The sequence below is a fragment of the Stylophora pistillata genome, chromosome 5 (genome assembly GCF_964205215.1).
Source record: "Stylophora pistillata chromosome 5, jaStyPist1.2, whole genome shotgun sequence".
Taxonomy (NCBI): Eukaryota; Metazoa; Cnidaria; class Anthozoa; order Scleractinia; family Pocilloporidae; genus Stylophora; species Stylophora pistillata.
Window position 1 is genome coordinate 36,327,395 of NC_142523.1, and position 11,820 is coordinate 36,339,214.

The window sequence follows — 11,820 nt, forward strand, 5'->3', positions numbered from 1 at the left end:
CACTTACCCTGAGGTAACAAGTGAAGTATTTCAGCAACTTCAGGCTACATCGCTTGTTAAACAGACAACAGGTGTTTGGCCAAAAACAGTCGACTGCCGTCGTGCATTTCTGAAATCAAAGTTTAACAAAGGCAAGATTTCATGATAGGGATTTTTCCTCGTTCAAAGAAACAGCATAATTTCTGATGCTTCCAAACGACAAGGAAAACAATTCTTATTATAAGGTAAAACAGAGTTTTGCTAGAACCGTTGTAACACGATCTCTCTCGACTACAAGTTATTATAAACGCTGCGAGGAAAAAGTAATTTAAATTTTTGCCTAAGTTCTGACAGTTTCTGCTCCAATAGAAATAAGAAAGAAAACCTTGCAAGGAAAAAATACACAATTATTTTCTGTTTTTTCTTTTTTTTTTTTTTTTTTTCATTAACAGTTTCCTCCCCTTGCCAGGATAAAATCTTGATGCCGGGTCCAGTACGGCACTGCCAGGGTCCAAAGTTTCACTGACATCAATTTCTGTTAGTTTTTCGACAACGATGGGCTCATTGATCGGCATGCATTGCTTTACTTCAGCTGTTTGTTCTCCTATGTCCATTTCCCGTGTTTCCTTGCAGGCTAAGCTCGGTGCACAGTTACAATGGGGCTTTTCCTGGGAATGAAAACAAAACAGCTTCAGGTTAGGAGCTTAAATTCTCGCAAACGTCAAAGTTCTAGACTTACCAAAGTGTCGCACGCTGAATACTTCGGCAAATTGGAGCAAGCCTAAGAAAGATAATAAGTTTGATTTCCAACTAAGAAGAGTTTTACACCATACACCTTAATCTTATCTAAATCAAGAATATCGTTATTTAAGCTGAGATTACTAACTCTGTTGCATCCGTCGGTTTACTCCAACCTTAATCATCCCTTTAGCAATTGAAAATCAAAACAGACCGCTTAAATTTTCGTTTTGGTATGAGTGTGTGAATAAAATTTCTACGCAAACTATCACTCACGGTTAAATCATCTATATCTTTCCTTTTCACAAAATATTTTCTCGTCTTTCTCGTCCAATTAGTATCGATACCGCGTTTGTTTGTTTGTTTGTTTGTTTTTTATGCAAAGAAATTGAAGGCAATCAAATTGAACTACACCAGGACATTTTAGTTACACTGCACCGCTTAGCCTTATCGATAATTACCGCTCTAAACTGATACCTTTAAACTCTTTTAGCCCTAAGATCATGTTTAGTAATTCTCCTTACCCTCTGCCATACAATTCTTATGATGTTAGTTTGGGGAATCTGGTATTGGATCAACTAATAATCTCCTAATTGATGTTTCCCTTTATTTTAAGGATAACTTTTGTCCTGTTCACTCATGGACGTTAAAGGATTAACAACTTGCTTTAGGGCGTTTCTGGTTCCGAAACGAAAAGAAATCTCTTTTAAGCTTTATATGAACAACTTACCGAAGACAACGAAAAAAAACGGCATCAGGTCAGCTACGGTTTTCATTTTGAGGACCTGAAACTAATCGAAATTAAATGGCGGAACCCTGAGGATCGAAATTGACTCAGTCTTAACTGAGTAAAACTACAGATTGCCGGGTCAGTCATCTTTATACGTTTTTGTCACGTGATCGCAGATTTCGCACGATGCTATTGAGAACCTGTTTGACAGGATCTTGAGTAAAAATGCTTGGATCATGTCAATCTAATAACAGACATGAAAGAGTTCCAAGGCTTTAAGAAACTTTTCAAAAGGAAATGAAGATGTATGCCCTCTACAGAAACATTAACCGACCTCTTATTGAAAACGTTAAATTGTCGTTTAGCGCATTCTTATTATTTCTGAAGAGAAAATGGCGGGGAGGGCTTAAGACTATGAGTCATTGCTTAAAATCCATAAGTAGCCGTTGATGAAACATAAAAGAGTTTTAAGTTTGGTTATGCTTACAAAAGCAACACTACTTTTATGAGCTTCCTCTACAGTTCTTAAAAGTACAACGCACAATCTCTTAAACATGTAATCAATTGTTAATTCAGCCTGTGTCCAGTTCGCGCGAATTCAATTAATCTATCACAGTCGTAAAGAGCTTGTAATATATGATAAGCATCTGTGAAAACACGCCACATACAAGAAACAACATATTTAACAGTCTAATGGAAACTTAGATAAATATTGTGTAGAAGTAACACTTACAGCACATTTAAGCAAAGGCTCCTTAATCTGTTTACAGCTTTCGCTGTAGTATATATTCTCGAGAACGTTTGAAAACGCCATTGGAGAGAGTTTGGTTATATCAGCAGAGTTGATTTTGTAAATTGGCCACCGTAAATAGTTTCTATGGCTGACGTTTCTAGCGTTAGCCCCTCGTCAAAGCGAATAGAAGGGTAACGCTCGAAACGTAACCTTAGAAACTCTCTAAGGTGGCCAGTTTAAGTCATCAAGTCAGTTGGCCATACCATTACCGCAACCGCACCAATACTTATCAGTTCTGCTGTCGTTTTTAAGATGTGTAGGGTATTTTAGTTTCTAAACTGAGTAGAAACATTATAGTAAAGCATGCATGTGATCTTGGGTGGATCACATGCAAAGTGGTTCTTGCAATGTAATAAACGCATGTTGAAACTGAGGCCATTATGAAGTCAAATGAAGTCAACTTATGATGCAAGGGGGCATTCGATGCCCGGGGCATAAGGTGTGGTACTCTAGTCCTTCTAGGCACTATTTGGACGCTAATATCAACTGAGCTACGAAGGCCGCTTATGCTGGGGACAAAGCAAATTTTAGTCACGCGTTCATCGTTCCTGCAGGGGAATGTGAACAAATTTGATCTGCTGTTCGCTTTAGTTCTATCGTTGGTGCTTTTCGAATTCTTTCGAGGCTTAGTGCTTTCTTGTTGCTCGGAAGAAGCTGGTGTTGGCATCCCACTTTTTTATTTCTCTGTGGGAGGGCCAGCGTAAATAATAAATTTTCTTTTCGAACCATGCCTATCAAAAATAGTAGGCCAAGGGCTTTATAATCTGTTGTTATATTTAGTGGTGACATGCGATTACAGAAGAAAGTTGAAAGCGAGAATTAAGAAATTGATTGCCAACCAAAGAAGCTCTTGATCGATACACAAATTCTCCTTGTCAGTGATATGAAATGTATACAGAACATTGTGGAGAATATGAGTTCTGATCACAGGGGGGGGTAGAAGGGAAATTTAGTAGGTAACAGGTAGCTCTAGCAAAAGGAGCAGAGGAGTTGAATTTAACAGTGTCTTCTGTAAAATTCACCACACTACTGCTGCGCATCTCTCTCGTGTTGATCAAGCGTTGTTATACGTGTGAGTTGAAGTCCTTTCCGGATAATTGTGCTTTCACGTCTTGAAAGCAAATATAAACATTCTCTGCCAATCAGTTTCTTCATTAAATCATTCTGTATAATTGGATGATGGTTTTATTTATGATTTGAGAGCAGCAGCGCTTATGATGTCGTTCGCGACAGTTTTCGATTCAGTCAAGCTTTCGATAATAATGCTAAAAATTACCCAGCACCGTAATAAAAATATGACATACGAAAATGAAACGTGAAGTTCTGGTTTCCGTTTCCAGTTTTTTTTTTTCTTAAAATTACCTACAACCTCCCTACGACTTCCTGTCTGTACAAGAACGCTGTACATGTTACATGTTCATTTTGGAGACAATCACGTTTTCATCTAGAGTCAAGAGCTCGAGAAAGTTTGATCGCGGAAACATTTTTTCAAGAATTTATCTTTGAGATTGAGGTAAGAATTCAGTTGTGGTGCATTGTTTTAAGCGTCATCTTACTCAAATGTACGTTAAATATATTTGAACGCAAATCAACAAAATGACGACTATCCCTGCAAACTTAGTGGACTGATTTTAGTTTTTTTCTTTATTCTACTCGCCATGGGGATCAAGACGATCCCAAGTAAGAGCGCTACTGTGCGAAACTGTTGAAACTCGGAGATTCATCATTCTGAAGCTAGAAAACTTATAACGTTTATTTCTATTTCATATTCAACCGCAGTCGGTCCAACAACGTGTACGGTGTTTTGTTATCTTTCTTTCTTATTTTCCTAGTAGATTAAAAAGTTTATATAAAATATAGGATACATTCCAATTTTTCTCTACAATGTTTTAGACTGTAATATGTTTACCTGTTTTACCTTTGCATTCAGAATCGTTTTTTAAACAAATGTTTATGACACGAAGGAAATTGGTTTGGTTCTGTTTTTATTCTTAGTTATGGCTGAGGATAAAGTTTCGCAATTGAAAGAAGAACTAGGTCTGGAGAGCGAGAGTTCCACAGGTAAAAGAAAAAGTTTTTCAGCAAATTATGGCATGCACATAGTGGGAAGATGGACAAATTAATTTAATCTTTAACGAGAATAAAGATGAATCCCTATGACGGCGTTGTCACTAACATCTAAAAGAAAATGACAGCTTTTATACATTGAGGAGCTAACCGCTTGTTTCGCTCAGATTTTAGAGTCAGACGTGTGCGGCTATTCATTGACATTTGGAGCCAGTTTGTGCCAGGGTAGAATTACGCTCCACGGGTCGATTGCCACAGTGTCGACATCTTTGCAAATCTTTTTAAGCGAGAGACACGACATTCAAAACTTAAAAAGAAAAAAAAAAAACGCCGTGGTAGATACTATCTCTAGTTCAGGGTACTGGCTTTTTTGACGATAAATCGAGTTTGCATAGTTTAAAAGCGGCCATTAAAGTCGAACGCAGAAAGGTATCCTAGTATTGTTTTTGTTTAGTTTTTCTTACTTGATAAAACGGCGTGCGATGTATATCACATTTAAAACACGTGGGACAAATCTCTCTTGACACCCTGCTGAATTCCTTGGTTTTTTTTTTGGTTTACAGAAGCTCTCACTTTATCATTTATTTGTAAATCTGTTTACTCATCTTCATGAAAGTTTTGAACCGTAACTACACTTAAAGTTTCACCCGATCGGTCGAGTTCCAAAATTCATGCTAACGCCAGCTGGAGAGCTACAGTTCGACATCATTTCGTCAAGAAAAAATGATGGAACGAAACAAATAAAGAGATTGGAGTTAACAAGTATTAGGTTTGCAAAATTCACCAGCTCATAGAATGGAACTTTAAAGAGTGACGTCACAGTGTTCGTTAAAATTTTTTTTCGAATCCTGAGAATAGCGTTGGTTTCCTTGTAACCTCGTACGACAGTTCTGTTAATGTCTTGTAATTTACTTTGTCTACCCCTTGCTACATTTGAAGCCAAAGTAACTTCATTAGATCCGTATTGTCCTCTCTTATTAAAGTGGCTCACCAAATTTTTAATCGATTTGAATTGTAGCTACATGTAAATAGTACGCGGCAAAAGAAAACCAGATTTAAATGTTTCCTGAGATATTTCCTCACGATGGACAGAAAGTATCCGTGTTGTTAATCAACTCATCCTTCTAGAATTTGTATGATCCTGTAGGTCTAATTACGCACTACACCGCTCGCTTGTCTCTCGCTTAAACTTCGCCGCCTGTTATAGAATACCATTTGGTTGGGTGTGACAAGTTCAATGTCTGATATGCGTTCTTGATCATAAGCTGGCTTTTTTATTTCATTTGTTGTTACAAACTAGACCAGTCATGCTGAACTAAATTTATGCTGCACCGAGCTTAACTTGAAAAGACAATCGACCATTCAGAAGCGTTAAACTATATTTAACCAACAACACATTTAAATTAACTTAGTTACGATACATCTTTTCCACGAAATTTCAGGGAAAGATATATTAAGTGAAGCTTCCTCCAGTGATAAAGGAGTGGATTTGAAAGCTTCTTCGTCAGTTGCAGGTAAGTAGGCCTGACTTGGATTACAATAAAACATCTTCGTGTAGGAAAGTATCTTTTATAAGGATTTCATACAATTATGTCATGTCACATGACCCAGACGGCTATGGGAGGGGTAAACAGAATCTAATGATGATGAAAACACAAGTAGTAACAGAAATATGATGATGTTGCAGCGATAAAAACGACGAGGACGATCATTTATACCCTTTTCTTTTAATTTTAGACTCGGAGAAAACTCAAGTTTCACCGGCATCTGGAAAACTGGAGGATTTGGAGATCGAAAGTTCCACAGGTACAGAGTTAAACTGTCAACAGTATAGAAATATTAAAATAAAAGATCTGGTTTATAAATTAAATTTTACTTTACAATGAATTAACAGACAGCCACATATGATACAGTAATGAAATGCTTGAGAACAATAAAAAGCAACAATACTGAGATAGCAGGGGTGAAAAAAAGTGCAATTATTTTTCTTGATGTTTGCAGAGTAGGGGGTTACTTTCTAGAAATTCATTATCCTTGATCGTTTAAAGGAACTTTCCTAAGAACAGCGGTTTATGTTTGATTCTTAATTTATTTTAGGTACTTTGAAAGGGAAAGACTTAGCAAACCAAGGAAAGGTGGATTTGGATGATGAGCTTTCATCAGGTGAAAGAAAAAAAAACAGCAAATGAATTGCACTTCTTAAGTTTGTGACTACAAAAAGACCTAAAGAAAATAAATGAAACGCAAACAACTAGTGCTGATTCATTACGGTTCAAAGTTTTACTTTGCTTAAAGTAAAATATTCTTCTTTACCATTTCAAGGTCAATTTGGATTAAAGGAGTCAGATGATGGTGACGGCAAATCAACAGGTACAAGTAATTAGTACAAACTCAGAGTATGTGTGAGCCTAAGCCTAAATTAAACACTGGGAAAGCAAGTGAGTTTCGAAAGATTTGACACGGACTCAATAACTTTTTGTCGGTCAATATTTGAGATAGAAATAAAGAAGAAATTATTTTACAACCTTAATCTGCACAATAACCATGCGATGTAAATTTTTTAACTTTTCCAACTAGTTTCGGTCTTAGATATTTTTACATCAAGGGGAAAAACCTTGAATATCTTATGAGATGAAGAAAACAAAAGTCGTTAGTTTCTCACGAGTTAAAGTGTTATTATTATTTATATGTATTGGTATTTTAGTTTGTCACCAGGCCTCCCCTGTAGCAGCTGAAGGAAGCCAGGACTTTGCTGACAACAGTTCACTAGGTAAGAAAAAGAAATAAAGTTTCTTGAGATTTTTTGCATTATCAATGATAAGACAACTGGAAGCGGAAGTTTGTCAACTATGATGAGCAAAGCAAATATTCTTGGCATGAACAATCTAAGAAACCACTTATCAGTCGCGCTATCACATATTTTGGCCATGAATTTCCCTTTGATCAGTTGATAACTCAAAAAAGATTGAAAATCATTTCTTTGTAAATTAATTGACAGAAAAAAGTGAAGCCGCTTCTGTTGAGAAAAAGCTGAACATGAACGATGCTCCCTTAGCAGGTAAGCGAGGAAGTGAGGTGAAATCAAAGTCTTTAAAATATCGAGCCTGGTGGAGTTTAATTGACCGGATTTATTTCTATACTCTTTTCTCTCTAGCCCTGTTGTGGGAAAAGTAAACAGAATCTATTGATAATTAAAACATATATAGTAACAAGATTATGATGTTGTTCATGACGATAAAAACGGTGATGACGACCAGTCAAACCCCTTTTTTCTTTATTTTAGAGCCGGATAAAACTCAAATTTCATCGACACCTGGAAGAATAGAGGATTTAGAGATTGCCACCTCCACAGGTACTGAGTTAGACTTCAAACATTGTAGAAGTATATTACAATCATCGATCTGATTTATTAATTAAATTTTGGTTGAAAATTAATTAACAGACAGCCACACATAATAAAGTACTGAAACGCTTGAGAACAATAAAAAGCAACAATACTGAGATAACAGGAGCGATAGAGGGTGTAATTATTTTTCTTGGTGTGTGCGGAGTAGGCGATTACTTTCTAGAAATTCATTATCCTTCATCGTTAAAAGGAAATTTCTAAGGAACAGCCCAATATGTCTGATTCTTTATTTATTTCTAGATACCTTGGAAGGGAAAGATTCAGCAAAACAAGAGAAGGCGGATTTGGATGATGAGATTTCGTCAGGTGAGAGAAATGAAAAAGCAAATGAATTTTACTTCTGAAGTTTGTGACTACAAAAAGACCTTTGAAAATACACGCAAATAAAAATAAAGGCAAAAAACTGAATCATTACGGCTCTAAATTTCGTTTGCTTAAGGTGAAATATTCTTCTTTACCATTTTAAGGTCAATTTGAGTTCCAGGAGTCAGATGACGGTGACGGCAAATCAACAGGTACAAGTAAATAGTGCAAACTTATAATATGCGTGAGCCTAGGCGTCAATTAAACACTGGGAAACAAGTTACAAGGCAAGTGAGCTTTTAAAGATTGGAAATCGATTGAGTAACTTTCTGTTGGTCAATATTTAAGACAGAGCCAAAAAAGAAATTATTTTACAACCTTAATCTGCATAATAACCATGCGTTTTAATTTTTTCACTTTTCAAACTGATTTCGGTCTTAGATATTTTTACTTCAGGGGTAAAAACCTTGAATATATTAGGAGATGAAGAAAACAGAAGTCGTGAGTTTCTCTCGAGTAGGAGTGTTATTATTATATATGCATTATTAACCAAGCGTGAGGTCAAGATGGCTGGATAGTGACCAAGTTCTGTTTTTGCATTTTTACGGACTGTGACGAGGCCGAGGTCCATAAAAATGCGAAAAACAGAAAACAAAAAACACCGTGCTATTATCCAGCGATCTTGACCGAACAAGCTCGGTTGATAAAGGATTTATTCTATTGCAAAAAAATGTTCCCTAAATAAGAATTAGGAGTGACCTGTTTACTTTGAGAGTCGGGAAAGAAAGCCAACTGTGTTTGTACTTAACAAACTTACGAGAGTCGTTTCTGTTTTCTTTGTTTGGATTTTCTTAAGCAGCTTTTTGCGTTTCCATAGTTCTAATTCAATTTTTTTTTCATGCGCGGGATCGATGCCGAAAATCCTGGGCGGGCAAGATGGGCCCATCTTGGACCGCTCGGGTAGCCACGGGATCCGCTTCATCTTTCTCAAGGGTGCGGCGTACAATGTACTAATTAATATTTATTGGTATTTTAGTTAGTCACCAAACCTCCCCTGCAGCAGCTGAAGGAAGCCTGGACTCTGCTGACAACAGTTCACCAGGTGAGAAAAAGAAACATAAAGCTTCTTTAGATTTTTTTTAGAATTATCAATGATAAGACAACTAGACCTGGAAGTTTGTCAACTATAATAAGAAAAGCAAATATTCTTGGTTTCTCGACAATCTAAGTCACCACTTATCAATCACGCTATTACAAGTTCAGTCCATGAACTGCCTCTTTGACGAGTTGATAACTCAGAAAAGAGTGAAAATTATTTAGTTGTCATTTTTATTATAGAGAAAAGTGAAACTACTTCTGTTGAGAAAAAACTGAACATGAAGGACGCTCCCTTAGCAGGTAAGCGAGGAAGTGAGGTGAGATCAGAGCCTTTAAAGTATTGAGCCTAGTGGAGTTTAGTCGGCCGGATCTATTTCTATTCTCTTTTTTCACTAGGAGAGCAATTAAAAGCAACATTACGAAAACCTTAGGCGAAAAAAAAAAAATCCCCAATTATTCTTGATCTGGCATATTAGGTGCAAAGTTTTATGCAAATTCGGGTGGTTATCTTTTAGCAATTTATTATCCTTCATCAATTTCGTGTAATTTCCAAAGCACAACCCAATTCTATCTTTTAGGTACGTTGCAGGATAAAGTTACAGCAATCCAAGAAAAACTGGATTTGGATGATGGACGTTCCTCTGGTGAGAGAAAAAAAAAACCGCAAAAAAGATGATTGTATTCTAAATTTATAGCCACTGAGTACAACGAGCGCTATAACTGACAAACCCACACTGACAAACTCAACATTGACAGTGTTCCTTGCTCAAAGTGAATTTGTGTTATTTGCTGTTTCAAGATCATTTTGCATCCAAGAAGGAATCAGATGATGATGAAAGCGAACCAAAAGGTACAAGAAATCATTGATAAAGTAATCATTGTGAGCCTAAATCTACACGACATAATACACACACAAGTGACGCTCGGCGAAGTTTCTGTTCTAAACCAAAGCAAAATAACTTAAAATGGAAAGAACTCAATCTGTTTCGCAACTACGAGCGAAGCTTTTGAGGTCCTGTTATATTACACAATTTTGTGTTTTTTCTCACCCTTTCTATCGTGTATAATAGTTTCAGCGACTCTAGGCCTTAGTAACTTGAAACAAAAGGAGCACATAGCTTACCCCTTCCAAAATTTGTACAAAAGGACCTAAAAGAACAGAAAGGGTTACTTGGAACAAATGTTACGAGACAAATTTGGACTTTCCACGGATTGAAAAACGGATTTACGGAGTATCAGTGCGGGGTCAGTCTTTCTTCACAGCCCAAACATTGCATCGTTACCAAACAATTCAATACTTTCAGTTCTTTGTTCTAATTGATTTTGTGTTGATTATTTCTAGATTATTCTACATCCAAGAAGGAATCATATGATGATGAAAGCAAACCAAAAGGTACAAGCTAGAGATAATTCTAAAACTACTAATGTGTGTAAGCCTAAATCTACGCGAATTTGTTTAAGAAGCTCCATATTTAAAATCAACTTAGATAAGGTGCATCTTTTCATCGAAATTTCAGGAACAGCTAAAAGTGAAGGTACCGTAAGTGATAAAGGAGTGGATTTTACAGCTTCTTCGTCAGTTACAGGTAAGTAGGACTGAAATGGATCATTAATAATACAACATATTCATAGTAGGAAAGTATCTCATAAGGACTTCGTAGAATTAATTGTTACATGACCCAAACGATTAGGGGAACGGTAAACAGAATCTATTGATAATGAAAACATGAATAATCACAAAAATATGATAATGTGGATGACGATCATTCAAGCCCATTTTTTTTTTCTTTAGAGTCGGAGAAAACTCAAGTTTTATCGGTATCTGGAAAAAAAGAAGACTTAGAGATCGGCAGCCCCACAGGTACATAGACAAGCTGTAAATAGTAAAGAGGTATTTCAATCATTAATCTGGTTTAGTATTTAAACTTTGGTTTGAAATGAATTAACAGGCAGCTAGCTGCATCTAATACAGGGATCTAATGCTTGAGAAATTTGCAGAGTAGGCAGGTTTCTGTCTTGAAATTTACTATCATCGTTGAAAGGAGATTTCCAAAGCACAACTCAATGTGTTTGATTTTTTATTCATTTTAGATACTTTGAAAGGGAAGGACTCAGCAAACCAAGAGAAGGTGGATTTAAAAGAGGAGCTTTTATCAGGTTAGAGCAATAAAACATCAAATAAATCGCTCTTCTCTAAGACCTTTGGAAATTAATCAAACACGCACAACTGAATCACTACGGCTCAAGGTTTTGTTTGCTTAAAGTGTAGTATTCTTCTTTACCATTTCAAGGTCAATTTGGATTGAAGAAGGAGTCAGATGTCGATGATGACAAATCAACAGGTACAAGTAATTAGTGCAAACTCAGAATGTGTGTAAGCTTAGGCGTCAATTAAACAATGGGAAACACACTGCAAAGCGAGTGAACTTTTCGAAGATTTGAAACTGAGGGAATAACTTTCTGTGGGTCAATATTTAGGATAGAAATAAACATAAGAAGAAACTAATTTGAGAGCCTAAATCTGCACAATAACCATGAGTGTTAATTCTTTCACTTCCCTAACTGATTACGGTATTAGGTACTTTTCCCCTTGACGTAGGTCTGCATAATAGCCATAGGTTTTAATTTTTTTACTTTCCAAACTGATTTCGGTATTAGATATTTTCACTTCAGGAGGAAAAACCTTGAATAAGTTAGGTGATGAAC

At 36.3% G+C, this 11,820-nt stretch overlaps 1 protein-coding gene across 1 annotated transcript; it reads left to right on the forward strand.

Annotated features, from left to right (window-relative positions):
- The first annotated feature begins 4,237 nt into the window (after window positions 1–4,237).
- On the forward strand, window positions 4,238–6,691 carry LOC148731727 (uncharacterized). The gene is made up of 5 exons (XM_088761936.1): window positions 4,238–4,301; window positions 5,750–5,821; window positions 6,045–6,113; window positions 6,405–6,470; window positions 6,630–6,691. The coding sequence occupies exons 1-5, from the start codon at window positions 4,238–4,240 to the stop codon at window positions 6,689–6,691; spliced, it is 333 nt and encodes a 110-aa protein (XP_088618062.1).
- The last annotated feature ends 5,129 nt before the right edge of the window (window positions 6,692–11,820 follow it).

Coding starts and splice junctions, on each gene's coding strand:
- LOC148731727 (XM_088761936.1), top strand. CDS start 4,238: ATGGCTGAGGATAAAGTTTCGCAATTGAAAGAAGAACTAGGTCTGGAG. Junction 5,822..6,044: donor AGCTTCTTCGTCAGTTGCAG/GTAAGTAGGCCT, acceptor TTTTAATTTTAG/ACTCGGAGAAAACTCAAGTT. Junction 6,471..6,629: donor GGATGATGAGCTTTCATCAG/GTGAAAGAAAAA, acceptor TACCATTTCAAG/GTCAATTTGGATTAAAGGAG.